We start from the raw sequence: 26,008 nt of genomic DNA, 5'->3' as shown, positions 1-26,008 counted from the left end.
AAACTCACTCCCCTTACTATATAGTATAGGAGAGGTTTTTATAAACTCACTCCCCTTACTATATAGTATAGGAGAGGTTTTTATAAACTCACTCCCCTTACTATATAGTATAGGAGAGGTTTTTATAAACTCACTCCCCTTACTATATAGTATAGGAGAGGTTTTTATAAACTCACTCCCCTTACTATATAGTATAGGAGAGGTTTTTATAAACTCACTCCCCTTACTATATAGTATAGGAGAGGTTTTTATAAACTCACCCCCCTTACTATATAGTATAGGAGAGGTTTTTTTTGTCAGATTCCACAGGAATGAGTTCCAAACAAATTGTTGCTCATAAAAACCTTTGCCATTAACTCAAATGTTTGCTTACAGGTGGTTTTAAAGTCCTTTGCCTTTGTTTAAACTTATCTAGTTTGTAGTACTGTTTTTCTTTTCCTCTCCCATCATTGTGGGGTTGACATGTGATTTTTAGGCTGCATTCACACTGGGTCCGTTTCAGACTGACTCAGTCTGGTCCGTTTTTGTTTGAAACACTATCAGTTTGCTTGCTGTTCACACTTATCTGCGAACAAAAGGACCCATTTAGTTTGGATGTGAGCTTTTTTTTTTTTTTGGGGTCATTTTCCATGTTTTTCAGAACCGAGTTTGTTTATGTTCACAACGCAGTTTTCAAGTGCACTCGGTTCCTTTAGCTGTGGTCTGTGGTGGTTCTTGTATTCACCGTCTTCTCACCGTCTTCCAGCGATCCACAGCCGCTACTGGATGCGTTCTCCAGTGAGAGATCAGGACCTCGAGGGAGAGCGTTCTCCCCGTCTTCCAGCGATCCACAGCCGCTGCTGGATACGTTCTCCAGTGAGAGATCAGGACCTCGAGGGAGAGCGTTCTCCCCGTCTTCCAGCGATCCACAGCCGCTACTGGATGCGTTCTCCAGTGAGAGATCAGGACCTCGAGGGAGAGCGTTCTCCCCGTCTTCCAGCGATCCACAGCCGCTACTGGATGTGTTCTCCAGTGAGAGATCAGGACCTCGAGGGAGAGCGTTCTCCCCGTCTTCCAGCGATCCACAGCCGCTACTGGATGCGTTCTCCAGTGAGAGATCAGGACCTCGAGGGAGAGCGTTCTCCCCGTCTTCCAGCAATCCACAGCCGCTGCTGGATGCGTTCTCCAGTGAGAGATCAGGACCTCGAGGGAGAGCGTTCTCCCCGTCTTCCAGCAATCCACAGCCGCTACTGGATGCGTTCTCCAGTGAGAGATCAGGACCTCGAGGGAGAGCGTTCTCCCCGTCTTCCAGCGATCCACAGCCGCTACTGGATGCGTTCTCCAGTGAGAGATCAGGACCTCGAGGGAGAGCGTTCTCACCGTCTTCCAGCAATCCACAGCCGCTACTGGATGCGTTCTCCAGTGAGAGATCAGGACCTCGAGGGAGAGCGTTCTCCCCGTCTTCAAGCAATCCACAGCCGCTGCTGGATGCGTTCTCCAGTGAGAGATCAGGACCTCGAGGGAGAGCGTTCTCCCCGTCTTCAAGCAATCCACAGCCGCTGCTGGATGCGTTCTCCAGTGAGAGATCAGGACCTCGAGGGAGAGCGTTCTCCCTGTCTTCCAGCAATCCACAGCCGCTGCTGGATGTGTTCTCCAGTGAGAGATCAGGACCTCGAGGGAGAGCGTTCTCACCGTCTTCCAGCAATCCACAGCCGCTACTGGATACGTTCTCCAGTGAGAGATCAGGACCTCGAGGGAGAGCATTCTCACCGTCTTCCAGCAATCCACAGCCGCTACTGGATACGTTCTCCAGTGAGAGATCAGGACCTCGAGGGAGAGCATTCTCACCGTCTTCCAGCAATCCACAGCCGCTGCTGGATGTGTTCTCCAGTGAGAGATCAGGACCTCGAGGGAGAGCGTTCTCACCGTCTTCCAGCAATCCACAGCCGCTGCTGGATGTGTTCTCCAGTGAGAGATCAGGACCTCGAGGGAGAGCATTCTCACCGTCTTCCAGCAATCCACAGCCGCTACTGGATACGTTCTCCAGTGAGAGATCAGGACCTCGAGGGAGAGCATTCTCACCGTCTTCCAGCAATCCACAGTCGCTACTGGATACGTTCTCCAGTGAGAGATCCAGGGCAGGGCAAGTGGCATGGTTGTTTTATAGTTTGTTTCTTATGTGCAAAAAGAAAGCAGTTGTTCACTTCTAATTTTAGCAAGTGAACCAGACCTGTATGTTTCACACCAAATGTACCAAACTGTATTTATTTTTCGATATGAATGATGAACTGTGAAGTGCAGTATACAATGCAACATTGAAACAGGCTAGGACAATCCACACTTTCACAGCTTGATTTATTTATTTCATGATGGTGTTTTGATAAAGCGGGCAAAGAGTGTTTGTTTTGTATGATAAGGTACTTGCTGGAGAATGGTTAAGAGTGGTTATCACACTGGTGTGTTTTTGGTAGACTCTGCTTCTAGTTATATTTGTGTAGTGTACAGCAGGTTCGTCCTTTTTTTTTTTTTTTTTTTTTTTAATTTCGTCGTTGCCAATTATTTTTTATTATTTTCTCCCCAATTTGAAATGCCCAATTTTTTTTAGGCTCAGCTCACCGCTACCACCCCAGCGCTGACTCAGGAGGGATGAAGATGAACACTCTGGGTGCCCGGCCAGACTACAGGGGTCGCTGGTGCGCGGTGAGCCGAGGACACCCTGGCCGACCTAACCCTCCCTCCCCCCGGGCGACGCTCGGCCAATTTAGCACCGCCCCCTGGAAGCTCCCGTCCACGGTCGGCTGTGGAATAGCCTGGATTCGAACTCGTGACATCCAGGCTGTAGAGCGCATCCTGCACTCTAGCGAGTGCTTTTACTGGTTGCGCCACTCGGGAGCCCCCCATGTACAGTAGGTTCTTATTGGTGGTTTTTAAATGGTCAGTACTTTAAGTCTGTCTATTCCACTCAGCTGCTGGGCAGGGCTCAGCTGTATCTCGAATGCCGAGTCTCAGCTCCACTGTTTACTCTTGGCAGCTGGAGCTAAACATTTAAACAGCTGTGACGATCTTACTAGTTATATTACCTGCTAACACAAGTCGCCTTCGCAGGCAAAGCGGAAATAAATTGGCTAAGGCACGCGGCCATGTTCTAAAGCCCTGAAAGAGACTGTATTGTCTTCTCTCTGGTAACTGTCTGTTTGAATTAAATCACAGGCAGTCTGTTGTCCTTACCGTTTAAATCATTTTAATAGCTCTCTTTGTGGTGTTCCGCATTCTTTTACAGGATTTTTTTAAAAAACCCATTTAAAGACATATTATCCAGCAGCATTGCCCAAGTGTCTTTTGAGTTCCCGCCATGTTTTGTTACATAAACACAACACCATAGATTGAAAGTTGCTCATCCTGGTAGCTGTGTTGTGTATCACTCCTGTAATCAAGCCATGTGACCTAGAGCAGGAAGTAATTAGACACCAGGCTAATCTGTAGCATTCATCCATAACTAAAACACTACCAATTGTAATGTAGAAATAAGAAACTGGTAAAAAATATTTGACAAACATTTTAACAGTGTTAGGAAAGACTATTTATCGAAGAGTTTGACTAATTTCTTTTAGTATTTCTACATAATCTGCAGTGTTATATTTGAAACAAGGAAACAAAATATCTTCAGCCACACAGAGGTGGGTTTGGGGTGAGTGGGTAGTAATAGTGTTACTCGTGCTGAAAAGATGTAATGCACTAAACGAGAGATGTTCTAGTTGGTTTTCAAGACCTGGTACACAGGTCTGTTGCAGTGCCCTGACAACGAAGATGCAGCCACCCTTCCCTACAAACAGCACCCCAGGTTATCGTGTCTGCACATGTGTGCTGAGTGGTGGGGCGTGGGGAAGGGTTTGTTTAGGACAGACTGGACTTCAAAGATCAGGGAGCGATTTCACACAGTGAGGGGTGTGGTGAAAACAAAGCAAACTGTGCCAGCAACCATTCACCAGAGATTAGGATCCTGTCTCAGGAGCTACTGTAAGTGAGGTCAGGTCGTCAAGGACAACCAGATGTTGCAGAAGTTTATGGCTCGCTAGGGGAACAACCACTCCCCCTGCTTGTTGAGTACCGAGCTCCCCCTATTCCCCTGTGTGTGTGTGTGTGTGTGTGTGTCTGTGTGTGCTGTACTGTTAGAGTTGTACAGTACTCAGGATCTTTCAAGATGTCATGGTGCTATTTTTAAGATCTGCAAGTCTGTTAAGCCCAGTGTTTTACAAAGCGCTGCATCGGCCAGTGGCAGACTAACTTGCCTCCCTGAAATAATGATCTTTTTTCCAAGCACAAGGAGAGAGATCAGACACCGGATTCTCCTGATGTATCTGGGGGCTCCAATGGCACACAGCTCAGGATCCTAGTGCTCCATTAAATCATCATTAGATGAGAGGGTGTACACAACCGTGCATGACTAATGGGAAAGAACAGGTTTTTATCTGTGCCAAAAAGATAGAGCTCATCTATAGCACAAATACACTGCTGTGCAAAAGTCTTAGACATGTTGCATTTTTCTACTCTGATGCATTATGAACATGAACAATTTACTCAAAGCCTCCACTAGTGTTTTCTACTATTACAGCAACCTTGACTTGCATAAAGAAGGAAAAACATTGGGTGAAATAGCTCGCATCACTTGATTTTCAAGGTGTGGTATCCGAAGCATAATCAACAAGTACAGAGAAACATCATCTGTAATTGACAAACCCAGGACTGGAAGCTGTCTAACAAGGATGAGAAGTACTTAAAGACAATATCCTTAAGGAATAGAAAGAAGACAAGCGTTGAATTGACAACATAACTGGCAGAAGGCACAGGTGTCATTGTCCATCCATCAACAGTCCAAATCACCTTTGACCATTTTTCCATAGTCCAATTTCTGTGTTCTTGTGCATATTTTAGCCTTTTAGTCTTGTTCCCCTTTCTTAACAGAGGTATTCTTACTGCAACACATCCTTTAAGTGCTGATTTCAAAAGTAACCTTTGTACTGTTGATTGGATGTATAGATTCAAATTCCTTTTGACATTTCAGGCTTATCTAGTGATGCTAACAACAAAATATTTTAGGAAATAAAATAAAAAATTCTTTACGGTGGATCTAGAATATGTTGACATAACAAAGTCCTGTTCAGACTTTTGATACTCACATTCAGAGCCATAACAAGATTGGAGATTAACACACAATGCATCGCTTAGTCCCTCCAGCCCTCTGAGTCTGCTTGCTGTGTTGTCTTGCTTTATTATTCTCTGTATGATTATGTGCTCTGGGAAATAGATGCACAGTATCTGAATAGTGGTGGGTGTGAATAGTATTTCAGATGTATTATTGCCCTCAGAGTAGAAGTGCCATTTTAAAGCAGCTGCTCTCCTGCTCCAGTTAACACATCTCCACTTGTCTATTAGTGCACCGAGTGGATTAAACCATTGTGTTTAGTAATAAGTAGTGACACTCGGCAGCACGGCAACCACTGCCTTACATGTGGCAGTTCTCAAACAAACAGGCTTGCGAGGTTAGCTGTGTCCACAATGGAATTACAAGGCAAGCAATGGAATACCTTGATTGTCTATAGTTCTGGTGCAGACTCTAGAAATGCAATGCATCCCCACCCCCCCTCTCCACTCCCCACTCCACTCCCCCTCCCTCCTGCTCTGTAATGGAATGACTGTGTGTGTGTGTGTGAGAGAGAGAGAGAGAGGGAAGAGAAGAGAGATAGTAAAATCCAAGCGCTGGGATTCCTCGCCTCTCAGGCAGCTCTTTTGAACTTTGTTCCTCTCCTGCGAGAGACTAACGGGAGCCACTGCTAAATGCTGTGTGTGTTTTCCAGCCACCTTCTGGAAAATAATACGCACACACATATGATAGCACAAATGGATTTGACTCTGGGCAGTGATGCTGTGTGCTGGATTAAGGAGTGCTGCTGTTGAAAGAAACAGTGGATGACTAAAACTGCCTTTTGCACTGACGGAATGGCAGGTTAAGAGGCAGCAGCTCTTCTTTCTCCTGTTCTTTTGTTTTTTTTCTGTTCTTGTTGCTGACTGCTCCTGCTTTCTCATGCTCGACCAGCTTTTTGTCAAGACCTCTTGCTGGCACACACACACACACACACACACACACACACACACACACACACACGGTTTGTGAAGGTGAGCTGCTGCTGACTGCGCAGACAGGGCTGACATGGAGCGCTTCTTTGGGTTTGTCAAGCTGATAAGGAGGTCCAGGAGACGCAAAGGCAAGAAGTATCGCCCCGAGGAGGATTACCACGAGGGATACGAGGACGTCTATTACTATGCCTCGGAGCACCTGCAGAGTAAGTGCCCATGCTGGGGGACTCTGAAGAGCCCTGGTCCCTTTTGTTGTTGTGCTGTAGTTCAACTGTGGCTCTCCTGAGCGAGGCTCCTTCCATCATACTGTATGTATGCATGAACTGGGGATTATGTGAAGTTTGTAAGAGGGAGCAGGGGAGCTTAAAGTGGCAGACACTTTGAATAAGACTGTGTAATATTTTAATTGTTCTTTAAATGTAAGGTCTCGGACTAAGTGTTTTCAATTTGAGTTTTTTGAAGTGATCACTCCTCCAAGCATTTCTTTTTTTTTTTCTTTTCTTATTGTAGATGAGAAGTCTCTTTTTAAGTAGCTTGCTTGAAAACAAATCAAAGAGTAATACACAAATCCCTTCTTAGCATCGTGTGCTGTTACTGCTTCCTACACAGTGTTTGTGGCGTGATCAAAGGAGTGCTAAGTATTTTTTTTTATATATCCGGTCCGAGAGGCAGCAATTTCAGGCTGTGTTCTCCTGGTCTGCCTCAAAGCAGAAGGTCTGTAATGCCAGAGGAATGAGTGGCGGCCTGTAATTTGCGTTTTTGCTGTCGTGTGGGAGTTTGCTTCTCAAAGGGCTCTGACTAGCCCCCTCTCCTCTCTCTCTCTCTCTCTCTCTCTCTCTCTGTGTGTGTGTGACAAATGACTGCAGGTGTGGATTGTGAATAATTATCCTACAAAATAAATGTCAGGCTGAAAATGTATCTACCACCAGATAAATAATTAAGCAGTGCTTCAGCACGGACCTTTTCATTAAGCTGTCAGTCCTCTTAAAATCAGCCCTGATCCTTAACCCCCCCCCCCCCCCCCAGATATGAACTGCCTCGGGCCACTCTAGGGGATAGAAGCACGACTCCCATTACACAGCAGTTTGATCCATTCCTGGTTTTATGAGTTTAATAAGACACACCTGACCTTATTACCTATACACTGTGGCTCATTAAGCTTGTAATAAAACCTGGAATGGGTGAAATTGCTGTGCAATAGGAGTCTTATTTCCATCCCTGCTGTACTTTCAGAATTTTATTTGGAGCACCAGTAATTCATTATAGGGGGGAGTCAAGCAGCTTAGCCAGTCAAGGTATACTCTGGTGCATCTGGGGGTCTGGGAGTTGTACATTCCCCTCGTCAGAAGGGGTTGAGTATCGCATTCTAACATGAGATCGGATTAGTGTTAACCATCTCCCACGGCTACTATTCCTTTCTTTTCTTGGTTGGTATGTTATTATATTATTATTATTTATGTACACTTGTTATCCTGGCCTGTCCCCTGTGGTGTCTAGGAGCTTTAAGATGCTGCTGAGCCTTCAAGTAAATAGCTGTTGCATTAATCAGCCGGTCAAGGCAAACTTGGCAGATCAAGAAAAACAGTGGACCTGGGTGGCTTTAATTCCTTGCACAGAATGCAACAGTAGGTACGAAGCTGTCGTGGACACTGCCTGCATACTGAGTGTATTCAGGTTACTCAGCGAAGCCAGATACAGTAGTTTAGGCACCATTTTTTAATTAATTTTTTTTGTACAGCAGTTAGTAAACCACAATATTAGTCCAGGCTTTGTGCAAAACTGCATATGAATTGTATAGTAATTCCTGAGCCTGCTATAAATATTGAGAAGTATACGGAAAACAAAACTGACCACACATTAATAAATCAAATGTTTATAGATTTAATAAACAAAACTGACCACACATTAATAAATCAAATGTTTATAGATTTAATAAACAAAACTGACCACACATTCTATAATAAATCAAATGTTTATAGATTTAATAAACAAAACTGACCACACATTCTATAATAAATCAAATGTTCATTGATTTAAATGATATTAGGGTGTGATATGATTCAATTAGATTTTACCTGAATTCCACAGGAAGACATATGCAGCAGTATAATTACACATGAATTGCCAGCATTAACACTTATTATTAAGTGTCTCCTGAATCTAGTCCATACAGGAGATTACTGCAGTTTTTCCTAAATAACTCCAAGTTGTTTGGAACACTGAATAAAAACCAAACCTTTCCTTCAACTAGACAACATTTGAGCACACTTGACTAAATCAAGGCCATCTGCCAACTAATATGAACTAGCATCAGTGGGTAAGACGCTGCTTTTTCCTTTTTTTTTTTTTTTTTTTTTTTAAAACAAAAAAAACTGCAAATCAAATGGTACGCTTGCTATCTGCTAAACTACTGTGCAGGGTTACAGAAGAAAGCGGATGGATCTCTGGTGTCGCGTGTAAACATGCCACACGGGAGGGGCCTCCAGGGGTTCTTCAGCGTGTCTTTAACCCAAGGAGCTATCAGCAGCACAGAGCGCACACACTGCAGTTCTGAAGGAGCACGCCAGGTTCCACTGGAGCGCCTCTGAGCCGGCATTAAAATCACTTTATTTACCGGCATAATCATATTTTATTGGGTTTGATTAATGTACGGATATATTTTTTACAGCCAAGACAACAGCTGGTTTTCCTCTGAGTCGTTGGTCTTGTGCACAGGAGGTGTTGGGTGATAATTGAGTCTGATTGTACAGTCCTCGGGCTTAATTCAGTCGTCAGATTCAGCAGAATTTAGGTTTGTGTGTGTTACTTTACACTCTGAGAATGTTTTGCATGGAGTACTAAAAGTCATTTTAACCCATTAAGTACCACATTAATTTTTCTTTGAAAAAATCAGAGCACAAGCTGTATTTATGTAATTTGATATACTGCATTTAGACTTAAACTTTTGTGGGTAACAAAGTTAGAATAAGTTATCATAACAATGTAGTTAAAGAGAAAATTAAAATAACAGGTAGAAGTAGCCTGTTCTCCGATGAGGACAATGGCACTTCATGGGTTAAGTAGGTTACTACTGCCTTAGCTAGCCCAGCTTAGCTGGAGAGAATAAAAAGCCATTGACAAAAGGCAGTATACAGAGTAAGAAAGAAGCACTGCGGCTTCAGATTTCTGTTTGGGTTTATAGTTGTGTGTTTTATACACTTTATCAGCCAACGGTATGAAAAAAAAAAAGTTAATGGAAAAACAAATTATTCATAATTTTGGTTAGAAGCAAATCATTAATTAATGGACTCAAAGGGATTCTAAGTCAGGTACTGGTTTTGTATCATTGTACAGTTTGATTTTTCTTTCCTCATTAAATTACAATGACGCAGTGGCGTAGAAGAAGCAGATAAATCAGCCCATTGTGTAATTCTGTGATCTAAACTGCTAGGGAAGTTGTGTCATGCTGAAGACATGGATTAACGCAGTTTCAGTTGCTTCATCTTTGTTTGTTTTTGTACCTGAATGCAGTCCCATTTATATACAGTATAATTCAGAAGCTGTGAGCAGTTATTATCCCCCTCTGGGCATACATATCCAAGCAACATGGTTATTATTGGGTATGATTCTAGTTCTCAAGATTTATAGAGTATAAGAATCTGGGGATAGAAGCTGTTTGTCCGTCCTGTCGCACTACGTACATTTTTACTATGTGCATGCAGTGAATGTTGGTCATGGTATTTGCATTTTACATCATTGTCCCGTCAATGCTAGTTGGCTCACTTTGGGAAACGGAAGGATTTTCCACTCTCTGTGTATAAAGGCATCCGTGAAGGCCTTCCTCAATTCACCGCTAGGTCAAACTTACTCAAACCGTGATCTTAAGAGATGTGTTTCATAGGGGAATGCATCCAGAAAACCAAGCTATGTTGTCATTGTAGAGGTTTGATACCATGTCAACATCCTACAATAGAAAAAAGCACATGAAGCAATTGATCAGCCAATCGATCAGTGAAGCTAGGTGATGCACTCTTGAAACTCACCAGTGCTCTATGTGTTCTCAATGATACTGCACCCTGCATTCTACCCATCTCCATTGAAACAACTTCCTGCTGTAAGAGCTTTGTCTTCAGTACAGTGTGATTTAATGTTAGGCACGAACAGATTTGAGAATGTAAGAGGTGTCGTGAGACTGCTTGTAAATGACTTGTGACCGACCAACTGCAGTATTTATCTGGTCCACTGATATATCTTGGCAGCTGTACTTTCTGTGTCCTTTGTTTATGAGTAATGTGTGGGGGGTTCAGAAATGGGAAAGGCAATTCAGCAGGGAACAGGGCTTTGTTAACCCAGTGAGGAGGGAAGACGTGCTGCCTTGCGTTTCGAGGGAGGTGATCCCAGTATATTAAAATTACATTTTCGCTAGTGGAGGTAGTAGTGCCTGTGATGCATTTCATTTTTAAATTCAGTATGTGTTTTTAAAGGGATGCTGTTTAACATCCCATCAGCCTGTTCACAAATCTTTTACTTATTATTTGAAGAGTTTTTATAAACTCTTCGTTAGGTTTATGACAAGAAAAACAAGCGTAACCATGTTTAGAGTCTGGAAAAGCTAGTCATGAATACCAGCCTTGTATAATCTAATAAAACCGTGTTTAATATGGACACCGACATAGCAATCTCTCCTGTTTCCCTACACCACTAGACAAGTGTGCCGTGCTGAAAGACACTAACATCTAACATCATTGTGGGTCATCATAGAACAGGCCTTGAGTTAAACCACAGAAGAGAATATCTGACATATGCAGCACCTTCCAATGCACATACAAGACAGTGGTTAATAATTCTATAAATAATATAATACCTACGCGGAGGGATTTCGAGATTACGGACGCCTGCTCTGTAATCTGCTCTAATCACCCGATGTGGAGGGTAGTATTGAGACTGATGTGCCAGTGAAGATGTGCATTTTTATTTAAATTGTATTTTTGTTGCCTCAGATGCATTAAAAAGAAGATCTTCTTTTCGTTCGTTCTCCTTGTGGTGTGTAGGGGTATTGCTCCTGGTGATGAGGTCTCAGTCAAGTTATAAAGGATTCCAGACTAGTTTTAGGTTGCAAGTTTCTGAGACCATTGTAATCTGTGTGAATCATTCTGTAATACTGCAGTATATTTAAATTATGATTATTTTTAGGATTGGGATAACTTTACCTTTTGTAGACCCCAGGGCGCCTGTTACTGATTTCTGAACACCCCCCCTTAAACTAGATGATGGTTTATTCCAGTGATCTCTTCTTTTAAAATAAAGGAAGGGCTCAGGGATGTGTCATGTTGCTAGCTGTGAAATACATAAGATACAGCAGTGCTGAAAGAGAGTAACACTGACAGTCAGGGTGCAAAGAAACAAGACACTGCAATACAGGTCTCCATTAACAGAGCAGAGCGTTTACAGTGACAGGTTCACACCGGAAGCACCTAAAGCTACAGAAACCGACTTAATAACATTGAAAGGATTTGAAGAAATAAAAAAAGCTTTGACTTTTAAATAAGACGTGCTGGGCTGGCCTGAGGTGTTTTTTTTTTAATGAGGTTTGGTGAAGAATTTAAATTGAAATTAAAAAAAAAAAAAAAAAAAACACAAGCAAAGCGAATGGAAATTCAGGTTGAAATTGGGATAAGGCTTTTTGTTTTTATTAGCATGACAAGCAGCTATTGTTTTGCTGTTTGATGTATTCATTTGTTACCACGAGAGAACCCAGTGGGACCCACCCCCTCCCTCCCCTTGCATGGAATGCAACGCAACAGTTAAATGCAACTTAGAAGTCTGATTAATACAGCACCAGTCAGTAATGAACACTTCATTTCACAAAGCAGTGACTTCAACACAACCAAGCTCATGTAATTCACAAAAACACATAACCAAAAAGCAGCCTTCAAAGTCTTTTAAGTGTTGTATTGCAATGCTGTCGAGCTTTGGAAGTGACGTGGTTTCCATCTTTACAGGGCCTGTACTATAAGTAATGGGAGTGGGTTTTACAGTTGAGAGGTTAGTGTTAATTGGCTGGGAGGATTTGAAGTGCATATCGGAGTTGTTAAGGAGCCCAGTGTGCAAGTTGCTTTCCTGGGAGTGTTAATGAAGGTGTTGGGTTTCATTTACACTCTTTGCCAGTGAATCTTCTGAACCACCGCAATCGAGCTTGTCGGATAAACCTGAGCTGTGCTGTGAGCTTACTGTGATGGCAGTCGGACTAGTAAAGTGTTGTTCCAAATGAAGGCCTTTTTTTAAGATGCTGAATATTTCATTACTATCTTGTGTTTTTTAGGGAATTTGCTGTTGGTAGTTGAAGAGAAATTGTTGGCTCTGGTTTAATCATCTAATGGATGAACCACAATAGTTCTAAGTGGGTTATGCAAAACCATAATTAAAAGGTAGAAGGCAGTTTTTTCTCATTAATTGATTATTTTCATAAGATACCAGGTTGTTACCATCTTTTTTCTCTTAGTTTCTGCATTAAATTTCCTTGAATGTTCTGAAGCACTGGAATGTTTTGATAAGATTTGCCTAATTTTAAATACGTTCTGCTCACAAGATATTTATCGATCTATGGAAAATGTCTTTTCTTTTGAAAACCCACAAACGTATTGGGCAGATGTTTTTAATACATTATTAGACCACCCCACTATAAGAATCACACACACACTTCAAATTCTTTGACAGAATAATTCTATTTTTGTAATGAGGAAAGACTTTTATATCTTACAGCCTTATTTAATGATTTCATTCCATACTTATTATTAGTCGTATATTTTTATCAAGATTAAAAAAAAAACAAAAAACACCAATCCTTATTTTCATGACCATCATATTCTCAAAGTGTTTTCAGTTCAATGTAATAAAATGTATTGGAAGTATTTAAATGGAGCCCCATTAGCTCCCAAATGAACATGTCATTAGTTCTGTTTGTATCTTTGTGCTGAACCACATCCATTGAGGCCCGCAGCCACCCAGGGCTTCTTGTGCTTTTGGAAATATCATTCATGTTCAAGTGAAAATCAAGCGCCGCTGCGGAGTTCTTTCCATTTGATTTGACCTGAGCTCATTACAAGGTGCCTAATGGCTCCGAGATTAGAGGAGGGGTGGAATGGATGTCTCAAAGATATTTCCAGCCTTTGGGCAGAGCAGTAAAAATGTCATTGACGTCTAAGCCTAGGGGGCGTCTGAGCTATTGCTTTTAAAATGAATGACGGAGTAAGCTCTTGATAATGGCTACTGCTTCCTTTTTTTTTGTATCGGAATTGAACGACTATATGAATTTAATAATAGTTGGTTTAACATTCCCGAGCTCAGCCCACTATGTAATGACGATTTGATTTGAATTAGCAGCTCCGCTCGGCACTGTTGCCAGGTTTTGTAGAAACCCTGAGCCGCGCGTTAGTCTGCATCTCTGATGTGATTCGTTTGGATTTCGATTGAGTATTGACAGTAAAGCAGACTAATTATTCCTGCAGTGCGCCTCCATCTAGTTCTTTTTTTCCAATCGAGATTAAACAATGGGCCTGGGCTGCAGAGGGTTAATTACGTCTGTTAGTTAGGCTTCAGTCTTGGCCTTGTTCGATTAATATTAGAAAATAAGTGCAAAGTCTTTCTTTTAGGTCAGGAGGAACGCACAGGGCTGTATCTACCTTGAAACTGCAGTATGTCAATCACTCAGTAATTGTTGAGTGCAATACAAAGCTCACTGAGGAGAGACTTGGTTTAGGGTTACCCACCTGCCAGCTGTTCACAGTACAGTATGTGCACTGACGATGTCATGTTTTCAAGAACACATCATAGAAATGATAGTGGTTTGCAGTATTCAACTACCATAGCCTCGTGCCCCATGAAGCACCTATAGATTGGGTCTGCAGCATTCTAACTCGTATTAAGCTTCTGTATAGGTACCAATACTGCTGGGTGTTGAACGAAACGAGCAGTGGAATAGAACAGTGCTGTTTAAATGAAAGCAGCCGTTATTGGGTGGGGCTGGGATATGTAACAATGTTGATCAACTTTACTATCGCAGGGAAGCACAGTGGGGTCGACTTGGGCTTGATCATTTTAAAGTGCATATGAAGGAGGTTCTTGCAGCAGCGATGTTTAGTGTTTATCAGCACCGATGGAGTTACATGCTGTACACAACTGCACAACTAGCAGTAGCCACATCTAGACAGAGCTTTTTAATAGGAGGCTACAGGACAGTGTTTGTTACTGTCCTAGTATTGCTTTATATAAGCACCAGATCTCATTTGCATTTAAGCTACCTACATTCTCTTGTGCTGTCAGCTCGTAGATTGCATGATCTATTGTACAGAAATGCTGAAATTGCAATTTAATTTGTGGTCTTGGCTCAGTTTGTTTTAATGGCTAACAAACGAATGTGATTGCAAATGCACTTTATAACTGTGATAGATTAGATCCTTTTGGCAATTTCCCAAAGGAACAGAAATCTGCTTCCGAGGTGCATATTCTTTTTTTTTTGTTTGTTTTGCTCTGCACCAATTCTGGAAAGGGAAAAGCTCAAGGAAAGCATGGGGACGATGCTAGCCCCTGTGACCTCTAGGAGCAGCACGGCCAGTGAAATGCACACCACCTGTCCACACTTGTGACCCGAGGCAGCTGGGAATGCCTTATTGTAAGATCAAGGAGGACATTCAAAGAGCTGCGCTCGGCACAGGACAGGAAGTGGAGTCCAGCGAGCCTGTGATCAGCAGGTTAGCTCTTTCATACTCTTCACAGGCTTGAAAAACATGGGCCTTCCATGTCCACAGTGTCTGTATTGTGACAGTAGCCTAAAGCCCTGCGTTCAATAAGCATTGACTGCATAGGCTAATGCAGTTTACTGTTGACTGCTTTTATTTTAAAAAGCAATTAAATGTGCCAGTGTTTTTTTTTAATGTGCACATCCAACTCCAATTGATTGCTGTGCACCCTGTAAGTAAAGCTGTCTCCAATAGCGATGTCTGAGCACTGCATTTGAGAGTGAGCTCCAGGGTCGAGATACAGGAGGGTGTGCTGTTCTGTTTCCCTGTGGCTCCACTTGGCAAGAAACTGAAACACTGTATTGCTGCAAAATACACTTGATTTCATTTGTTGCTTGAACAAGTGAACAAGAAAAAAAGGACAAGTCTGTAAGATGGGGATCTTACACCCAAAAATGAAATATTTATAATGGAAATTATTGCAGTTTTGCAAATTATTTTAGATGTCTGTATTTTGTAAGCTTACTAAAATGTAGGTAATAATAATAATAGTAAAACATTTGTGCTGTTTATTATGGAAGTGTATAGCTTGGAATATTAGTAACTTGCTGTTTTTTATTTATTGAAAAATAATAATTATCTCATGAAAAATCAGCACTGGGAATTGCTACCTTCTGCAAGTCTCCTTGCACACTATTGTGTGAGCTCTTTGTGTGTAGCAGACCTTTTAGTTGTTTTAACCTTTCAATGCTGGTGGATAAAGGTCACGCAAAGCCAGAATAATTGGTGCCAAACCAACGCAGCCCTTATACAATATTCCATAACATGCCAACACTGATGGCTAACTCCTGCAAAGACCAATTAATATCTCTGGTGTTTTGAAATACTGCGTGCAACTGGATTGATCATAACTCATCACTCGAGAAAATGTAATAATGCATAACAAAAGCTTCATTTTTAGGGCTTCGTTCACAAACATGAGATGCACTGAAGTGGCGATTGTGTCCATCCGTCGGTGTGCCTGACTCTGTACATGGTAAACGCGAAAACAGCCTTGATTTCTGCTGCACCAGTCTCCCTCATCATACCCTCTTGTCCTCCAGTAGACATTTCTGAATGCATTTGCTATTATCTCAAAACTCGATTTTTTTTAAATATATTTTTTTACCTTTTCAGGTACTGTATGATGAATTGAGAACCACCTGTGCTTTTTTGTTGCAGTTGTTTATTGATTAAAACCTACTATCAGAAACCCTAGCTACATATGATGTGCTGTGAAGAAACTTCAGCAATGCGTGCACACTCAACTGAGACTGATCTTTAAACTCACAGCACAGCCTGGAATGACTTAAACTGCATATTATGTCTGGTCAATCCTTGAAGCCGTACCACCCCCTGCATCCTTTTCAACATAAATCACACCTTTTTATTCAATTCCGAATGTGTTGCGTTTTGCGCGTTTTGAAAATAAATATCTGAAAGTGTTTGGAGCTGTCAAAACACAAGGCCCTGCGATGACAAGGATAACGAGGTTCTGTCAAGTGTGAGCTTCTGGCGCAGCAAGACGTATTGGCTTCTCATTGCTGTGACCTTCACATCTCTGTTGTCGAGGACTCTGCTCTCTGTTATTCTTCTCATACTCCCACTGTCGGATTTGTCACCGAGGAGTGATGACATCTCGCGAGCTGTCAGGGAGCTTGGGGAAAATGCAGTGTGTCATCTTTTGGCAGCTTTTTTTTGGTTTCTTTTATGCCTTCTCACTTCTTTTTTTATTTTTTTATTAACTTCCACAATGTAATAAATAGGTTAGAGTGGGGGCAGATTTCTGCAAAGCGTATTTCAATAATTGCTGCAGCATTTAAGAAGTAAGCTCTGAGATCAATTTGGCAAGATAAAACAGAATTCATCAATACTTTTTAGTATTAAAGTTTGAGAAAGAAAAATGCAAACTTGTCTTTGATTGAGGGACTGTCGTTCAGGTTTCTTCAGGAACACAGCCAGAAATTCCAGATGTTGTATTTCTAATGATGTCTCCCACTAGCAAGGATACAATGTGATTCCTCACCATTTTATTAAAGCTATGAATCAGAACGCGTACTATGGAAATCTGAAGGAGTACCAGGGTCCTTGTGACTGGAATATATTACAAGAATACCAGCAGCGTTTGACAGAATATATTGCTTAAGTGATGTCTTAGTCTAAGCAGGACAAGCTGATTCCCTGTGATATGCACACATGTATGTGCAGGGGGTTGAGAAGGGTAAGCTGATTCCCTGTGATATGCACACATGTATGTGCAGGGGGTTGAGAAGGGTAAGCTGATTCCCTGTGATATGCACACATGTATGTGCAGGGGGTTGAGAAGGGTAAGCTGATTCCCTGTGATATGCACACATGTATGTGCAGGGGGTTGAGAAGGGTAAGCTGATTCCCTGTGATATGCACACATGTATGTGCAGGGGGTTGAGAAGGGTAAGCTGATTCCCTGTGATATGCACACATGTATGTGCAGGGGATTGAGAAGGGTAAGCCGATTTCCTTGTGATAAGCACATGTGTTGGTGCAGGGGGTTTATGTGAGGAATATTTTGGGTATTCTGCCCTGGGTTAGAGCACTGCAGGTCTGCAGGGTTGCTGGGAGGGTGCCAGACTGAGTTTATTTAGATGCTTCATTGTGTAGGAATGTGCTAGATAGGGTTCAAGCTCTGCACAGGACAGGCCCTGCTGTAAACAAGAGATCTGGGGTTTTGGCAGTAAAATCAGTGGTTATTTAACCAGCCCTGCCTTTGTGCAAGTCATTGCACCACCTGATTCTCTATACCATATTTACCCTGCTTTTTTTCTTCTTTGTGATAACTACTGCCTTATGTAAACTGATTGATAACTACTGCATTATGTAAACTGGTTTGCAGGCTTGCACTTAATACAAGATGAATATCAATTACTGCTTTCATCAACAACAAAATGATGACATTAATAAGCGCGATTTAAATGTTTTCGGATAGAATGGAGGTACTTTACTTTATACAGGGAGACCTTTCAGCAAGTATGCTGGTTTCCATAGGAAACTTTGCGCTGTGGTATGAAAGTAGGGAAGTACAGTTCAGTGGTTCCCTGAACTGCTTTTACACATCAGGAGAATCCAGATGAAATCTTGGAAGTCACAGACAGACAGTCGCAGACAGATCTCCTGAAAGATCAGGAGAATCCAGATGAAATCTTGGAAGTCACAGACAGACAGTCGCAGACAGATCTCCTGAAAGATCAGGAGAATCCAGATGAAATCTTGGAAGTCACAGACAGACAGTCGCAGACAGATCTCCTGAAAGATGTTCAAGTGCAAGTTTGTTTTTTGAATCTAAGGTGTTGGGAGAAGCAGATATGAAGTGGGGGGGACTGACACACTTTGAAGATGTTTCGAAGATGAAAGGAAGAATCGAGTCCCTTTGGGATCTGCACGTTATCAAAGCAGACGGAACAATTGCTTCAACGTCCATTTCAAACGTTGGGCCCAACTGCTCCAATAAGCAATCCCTTTATATGACTAGAACCATTCCAAGCAGCTTATAAAAGAGTGAAGTATACGAACGTTTCAGTGAGCGTCTTCCTCAGTGAACAGATCTGACCCTCTTCAGTCATCACTTATAAGTGTTACCACCAATATATGTTGACTAAATATAGACTGTGCACAGATTCAGTAACATATGCAGTAGACCTGGGATCCATGTAAGTGTTGAAGCAACCCTTATAAAAGCTTCCTCATAGTGAAAACATAGCAACGTGAACAAGTGCTTGTCTAAATTAACACCTTTACAAGCAGGATATGGGTTCACAGACTGTTGGGTATTATTATTTTACCGTCATTGGCCATCAGAAATATTGGCAATCGGAAGAGGCCGTTTGACCCTGGAGGCTGCTCCCTTATTAGTGCTGGAAGGACGCCTGATTGATCCCAGTATTTTAGCCCACACAAGCTTGCCCGGGATCTTCATCTATATGGACATTTAGTGTCTCGGCAAAGAAGATTTATTGCATTTAAGCCCCCCATTGTCCTCGCTTCCTAGAAGTAGAAATTAATACATATTGTAACACTTGAAATGTATTTGCTTACGATTGTAAGTCGCCCTGGATAAGGGCGTCTGCTAAGAAATAAATAATAATAATAATAATTCAATAACACTTAACTAGCTAATTTGTAGACTGTACTGATTCAGTAACACATGCATTAAGCCTGGGATCAATGTAAGTGTTGGAGCAACACTTATAAAAGGTTCCTCCTGGTAATAACATAGCAAAGTGTAATAAAGCACAGTGAAAGCATGGTAAAGCATATTTAAAAAACATGGCAAACTGTGGGGAAAAGTATTGGAAAACAGCAAAATGACTGCAGATTTCCAGTGGTGACCTTTTAGAAATAATTTAACGGAGTATTATTTTTACGGAGCACTTTTGAAAGACGGTTTCCTTTCCCGAGCCCCTCTCCCTCAGTTGTAATTGATTTCCAGTGCCACGGCAATGACTGTGTCATTTTAATCACAGTTGGGTACAGCGGAACCGGATCACCGACACTGAAGCAGCAACTCCAGCAAATGAGTGCAGAGGAAGTCCACTCGCCTTCGCTCTGCTCTGCACTGCAAAAACATCCAGGAAAAATATTGTTTTGAAAGCAAGGATTGTGGTGTCTGAGTAGAGATGTTATGTTAAAAAAAAAAAAAAAAAAAAAAAAAATTATAATAATAATTAATACAAATATTGTTTTTAAAGCAAGGATTGTGGTGTCTGAATAGGGACGTTCTATTAAAATATAAATAATAATAATAATAATAATAATAATAATAATGTTTCTAAAGCAACAATTGTGGTATCTGAATAGGTATGGTTAATAATTAAATAAATAATAGTTAGTTACAGTAAGACGTTAAGGTTTCCTTGGGGGGGCGGTAGAATGCCTATAATTATAAAGATGAGACAGTGCTCTTTATAAGAGTAGCAGACACACAAATACAGCCACCAGGAGATTAGAGTGTTGTTTCTAGCTGTTTAGGTGCCCCTCTCGTGCCTTTACACGAAGACTTGACGAAAAACAGCATAATACTAATTCTAATTAGCTACCCAGGCCATGACCTTTCACTGTGACATCTTTCTTTGTGTGTGAAACTGCAAGCTCGGGTGGGGTTCTGCTGGTGGAGCGGATATAGCCGAGGGGATTCTGAAGAGGGCAAATTAAAGGACGCTGACGTTCGTTATGATAATATTCATTTGTGTGCCTCATTGTGCTTGGTGACACATCCCTGTGAGGATCCCTAGAGTGAAAATAATGGAGCTGTCTTCCATGCCATTGGATTTTGTCACATTTTGTTTTGTTAATTTCTTTTTTTTGTTGTTGCAAGATGCACATGAGATGCAAGATGAGTTTTCTCTGGGGTAGGAGGTGATGGTTAAACACAGTCTTGATCTTGAACAAATGGGAAAATATCCTCAAAATATCCTGCTTGACTGGGGTTACCAGGTTTCCAGAGTGAAAAACTGGCTTTTTTCTTCAATTCACTAAAGCCATTAAAATAACTGTATATAATAACACAATCATAATTTTAAAAAATTCAACATCAGATGTATTTAATGCAGATCCTCACAACTCATTGTTGTCTTTCTATTGTCATCTAAACAAAACATGTTCATGTACAAAAAGCCAGATTAGAAAAAAATAGATTATCTATAACCATTTAAACGTGCTGTACACACAATCAGAATTATTAAACAAACACTCCCATAAGAGAGTTTATTTTATTTTAAATAGATTATCTATAAGCGTGTTGAATGATCTATTCAGTATGCAGGGATGGAAATCAGACTCCCACTGCAGAGCAGTTTCATCCATTCCTGGTTTTACTGTGAGTGTGATAAGCTTGTTACTGTACACTGCGGGTAATCAAGCATGTATTAAAGCCTGGAATGAGTGAAAGTCTTGTGTCCATCCCTGATATGGTGTTTTGTTTTATGGGGGAGAGAGTGTTTGTGTGTGTGTGTGTGTATCAGAAGTCGATATGGGGTAGCAGTAGTTTACAGTGGGATCTGAGATGGAATACGTTAAACCATGAGCATGGTCAGCCCTGATTTACTGTGCCATGGTTAGCCATTGCCAGACCATGTTTGGTAAATGGAAACACAGCTAAACCACGTTCTAGTCAACATGCAGCACTCAAGGGGTCAGAGACAGACTGATATACAACATGTAGCTGCGCTGGCTTTGCTGCTGCAGATGTGGCTGAGTTCCTTAAATACTCAATCAGATACTGTATGGTTACCAAGACTTCCAGACGTATTCAGGAGCATGCTTGAGTGGTTGTGCAGTAAGTGTGCCAGGTTAATGGCTATTCATATTGAGAAAGCACACCTAGGTGGACACTCCAGGGATGTAATATAGCTAGAAGTGATTATTTTGCACATGGTAAATCACTCCACATGCTATGTCAGGGAAGCACAGTATTAAACAGATTTGTATTAACCGTGGCTATTAGTCGTGTTGATTTATTTGAGCTTATTAGATCAATACTGTACAATGCTGGCAGTTTTAGGGTCCTCCAGCCTTGTTATATCACTGCCAGGAATAACCAGCACAATATCAGTTTAATTCCATTTTAAGGGTTCATTTTATTGACTCGTACAGCTGTGTGTAAATGTATTACAACACCCCATTGCTTCTGTTTTGATTTGTTGTGCATATGACCACTGGAACTGAATCTTGGAAAATCTTCAAAATAGGCAAATTAGTGATTGTCTAATTGAATTAATGATTTTAACATGCAATTAATTTCAAACAGTAAGAGAAAAGGAACACATAGCCTCAAACGGTAAAATGCAGGAGACTTTTTAGAAGTTGTTTAAGATGCCCAAGTTAAAGCACAAAGTGGTCTAACATTTTCACAAGAGTGCCTACTGTTTCAAGTATACCGATTTACTGACCGAAGATTGAAATTTTGACATCCAGAGGTTTTCATTCAGGTAGGTATATAAATGATATAATAACAAATCCTGAGGTATTCTAATGCATGTGCACACGACTGTACACTACTGGAATCAGGAAATGTTGACAGTTGTAAACCGGTGGCAGTCCCAGTTTCATACTGGGAATGAGATGGTGCAGATGGAGGCATTTGTTTAAAGCATCCTGTTAAGACAAGCACTTTAAAAAGTCGCCCTCAGGCTTTCGTTTCCTCATTCCAAACAGGATGTGCTTCTGGGGTTATAGTATAGAGCTGGTGGAACCAAAGCATCACAGGACATATTGGTCATTTAGCGGTTCAGTGGAGTTAGCTGAAAGATGTTGAAAATGACAATAAAGACAAATGATTAAAGGACTGCACTGTAGATCACATCGTGGAGCCACCGGGTATGACAGCAATCATCCAGAGTTTCTCTAGCGGTCTGAAGAAATGTCTTTAGATTTTATGATTTAAGGATAAAAAAAATAGCTTTCAAAGCCAATTACTTTAAGAAAGGACAGCTAGGCATCTCGCTGGAGAGTAGCAGTGAAGTAATGATGGCAGCAGTAATGAAGGCGCACACACACTGAGACACACACAGACACACTGAGACACACTCTCTCTCGCACACACACACTGACACACACACACTGCCATCGTGATTCTGCAGGAAACCAGTCTCAGGACATCCATCAAACATTCGTTCTGATCACACAATGAACTCCATCCACGATCCCCGCAGCGCAACAGTCATTATCTTCACCAGCCAGCTTGATTCTTCGTATTACTCTGGTTTGAATTGTTTTTTTTTGGTTTTGTTTTTTATGGGAACGTTTTGATTTGCAGCTCCAGCCGCCTATCAAGTGAGTGTAAAAATGTAATTTCAATTTCAACTACCATTTAAAGGCTTTGTTTTTGTCAGTTAAAAGCGCCTATCGCTATCACTCCCATACTGAGTGTTTTTTTTTGTTGTATTAGTCTGTGTTAAGGTGCTTTCAATTGAGTAAAGGAGCTGTTCTTCTGTTCTAGTTGTCTGCCGTAGACACATGAGCCAAATGTCAGCTATGTCTGGTGAAACAATGGAGCTGGTACTTCTATAAAGACAGTTGTCTGATCTGGCAGTACACTGCTGTGCACTAGATTACTTCAATGATGGCGCTTTGGCTAATCCGACACTTATTTGAGTAACTGCAGTGAGAAGCTCCTAGAATGCTTGCAAACATCAGAAAGCAGTGAAGAAAATAAGAAAATGTATTCTGAAGCTACTGGCACTTTAACAGCAGGTTAATACTGTATATGGAGCTACTGAAGGAAGAAATTGAAACCGTTGTTAAGTGGCCTGTGTGTGTTTAAACCTGTTCCCTGTCCTAGCCGAGCACAGCCAGCTGGTGATGCCCCTCCTGGTCCACTCAGCTAAAACTGCATGGCTATCAAGTATAAAAGGGACACCTGAATATTTCATTTTGATGTCATTTTTCTGTTTGTTATTATATGTATTGCATTGTAAAGAGATTACAGTAAAAAGCATGGTTTTCAACAAATATATTAAATAAAATAGAGAAACTCAAGTGCATTTTACATACAGTGTGTGTGTGTGTGTGTGTGTATAATATATATACACTATATAGATATATAATGTGTGTGTGTGTGTAAACTTCTGTGATTGTGTACAGTATGTTTGTTTATTTTAAAAGTTGTGGTTTTAGACTTGAAGAGTTATTTAACCAAATTGCAAACAAAGAAATATTACAAATAGAAGCGTCCGATCAGTTACCTTTTTTTTTCAAAACAATTTTAATAAAATAAAAAGTTGCTGTTATTTCTGCTATGACGGTTGACTGCTTGGTATTTCCAAACCTGTTGTTTTATTCACATGCAGAATTATCTCTGCTAATTGAGTTATGTACTGTTGCTCCCAGTGTGCCACTCTAATTGTATTCCCGTCCTGGAGCTGTGGCACGGCTCCCGGTCTTTATTTCCATTCTCCTAGCAGGTTGAGACAGGCTCGTTATAGACGTGCCGATCCTGAAGAACACAGATGACAGTAATCAGTCATGTGGCAGCCCGCTGGCAGTGCGATGTCAGTGCAGGAAATATTGACTTGCATCTCAAGGGACAGGCTGTTTGTTTATTTGAACTAATCGAAAGGGGGAAAAAATTAACTTTTGTAGTGAAAGGCGATAAAAGAAAATCACAGAGAGACATGGCAGTGATTGATTTCATTCTACGGAACAGAGTCTTGTGCTGGCTGCCAGGCAGTGTGGACATTAGGGGATAGGAATGTGAGGGGTCATTCACTGGCTGTAACAAAACAATTGTGATACATAACAGCAGTTGTTAACTGGAAATAATGAAGTGTTAACAGAAAAGTGAAATTGGACTTTTCCAGTAAGATTATTGGTGCAATTATGACATTTGGGCACTAGGTGGTGGTGTTTTGCATTACGATTAAAACTCCAAACCCTATTCACACAGTGCAGCCACTTGGTGGCACTGTGCTAATAATTTGTTTAGTGGGTTTTCAAAAAAAGAGAAAAAGGAAAATAGAAAGTTAATACACCAGGAAGTTGCTCAATGTTCCTTTCAAATTCTCTTGCTTCAGCCTTTTTCATTAACATACCGCTTTATTTAAAGCATTGCTGTTGCTAATTGCTTTTATGTTATTTGTGTACCATGGACCCATTTAATGATTTCATACCGCCAGGCAGTAAACCATTTAACACATTTATATCAGAGTAGCTCTTATTGAGTGATGTGGTTGCTCATCACCCCGCTCTCTAATGTGCTGCTCTATCGACCTCTGCATCGGAACCACGGGGTTCACACGAAATGACTCGAGAATCGAAGGCTGTCTGGAGCTCAGTTGAGTTTCTGTGCGTGGACAGCACATGGATGACCTCTTCCCTGGGTAACAGAGTTTTGTTTTCCCTCGGGCGGGTGCAGCCGGTGGCAGACTGTATTGGTTTGAGTGTGCGTGCCTTGATCACTGACGCAGTGTTTTAATGCCCTCCCCCCCCCCCCCCCCCCGGTGTTAGAGGAAGCAATTAGTGCAAGTCCAGTGAAGTCAATACTGTGATCCCTCTAAACGAGCACATGGCTGCTTCCCTGGATGAGCTCCAGCCTCCCAGCTCCAGTATTGACACTCTGTGTCATGACATCGCAGCAGCAGCAGCAGCAGCAGCAGCAGCAGGAGCAGGGAGCCCTTCTCTGCTGTGCACCTCCTGCATTCTGTATCCCCTGGAGAGACCGGCAGGAGCTCCTGGCTGTGGGTTTGTCACATTCTTTAAACTTTTCAAGGGCTGCATTTACGTGAGGCTTTTTTTTTTTTTTTTTTTGACTGCCTTCTGCAAGTTCTGTAAGTGAAATATGTAGTTTGAAAAATATATGTATATATATATATATGGTGTGAAATTGTTTTATTTGCTTATTTTAAGTAGTGTTGATATTTAAGTGCTCTTGGCAGATCTTTCTACTTGCATTAAGTGTACATTGTGTATAACATGAACTGGTAGTTTTGATGCTGTGTCAGTCTAATGCTGATACACACACACACACACACACTTCCTATTGAATGACTGCTGAGTACCGTAGCTGAACGTCAAGAAATGGGTCATTGATTATCAATAAATATTTATTTATGCCACGCAAAATAAAGCGTACGCACATATTCTAAATTCTGCTAACCACAGCTTTCTTTAGCTGCAGCTCGCTCAGGGGAGCTGTTGTGTTGTCCCTCTTGTTTATGTGTAAAATGTGAAATAGCAATGTAACGTCGCCCTTGTAGTCAGCCCTGTTCCAGTAAAATTACAGACGCTGAAATCTAGGATCGTTATTTACAATGCTCCTGAGGGAAAAGCAAATGCAAGGTGAGGCTTCTATGAAATGGCAGTGCATTCATGAATAACACGCAGCATGCGTTTCAAATAATAATAATAATAATAATAATAATAATAATAATAATAATAAATAACAATAATAATAATAATAATAATAATAACTAGAATTGAAGTTTCTGGAGAAACTTCGTCGGTGTTGTAAAACGCGACAGATCAAAAGTCAAGGTCATTTTTGGATATGGCATACTTGGTTTTCTATACAGGTTCTATAGTAAATGTGACTCTATCTGCAGTGTGTATAGAGCTATATACTGTCAAAACCGTGAATTGTCCAGTTTGACCATGAACTACAGGTTATA

At 41.3% G+C, this 26,008-nt stretch overlaps 1 protein-coding gene across 10 annotated transcripts in view; it reads left to right on the top strand.

Annotated features, from left to right (window-relative positions):
* Window positions 1-26,008, top strand: part of LOC117419614 (glutamate receptor-interacting protein 1) — a 171,208-nt gene that overhangs the window by 67,207 nt on the left and 77,993 nt on the right. For 6 of the 10 annotated variants that reach the window (XM_058985587.1, XM_058985579.1, XM_058985583.1 and 3 more), the window contains exon 1: window positions 5,702-6,320. The exons of 1 other annotated variant lie outside the window; for it this stretch is intronic. In XM_058985587.1, coding sequence (XP_058841570.1) covers window positions 6,188-6,320 — 133 coding nt within the window. In that variant the 5' untranslated portion in view covers window positions 5,702-6,187. Of the gene's footprint in view, window positions 1-5,701; window positions 6,321-26,008 lie in introns of those variants that run through there. 3 more of the 10 variants (XM_058985589.1, XM_058985588.1, XM_058985584.1) reach the window with 1 other exon arrangement.

The sequence above is a fragment of the Acipenser ruthenus genome, chromosome 14 (assembly GCF_902713425.1).
Source record: "Acipenser ruthenus chromosome 14, fAciRut3.2 maternal haplotype, whole genome shotgun sequence".
Taxonomy (NCBI): Eukaryota; Metazoa; Chordata; class Actinopteri; order Acipenseriformes; family Acipenseridae; genus Acipenser; species Acipenser ruthenus.
The sequence above is the reverse complement of the archived record's forward strand: the minus strand, read 5'-3'. Positions and strand labels throughout refer to the sequence as shown.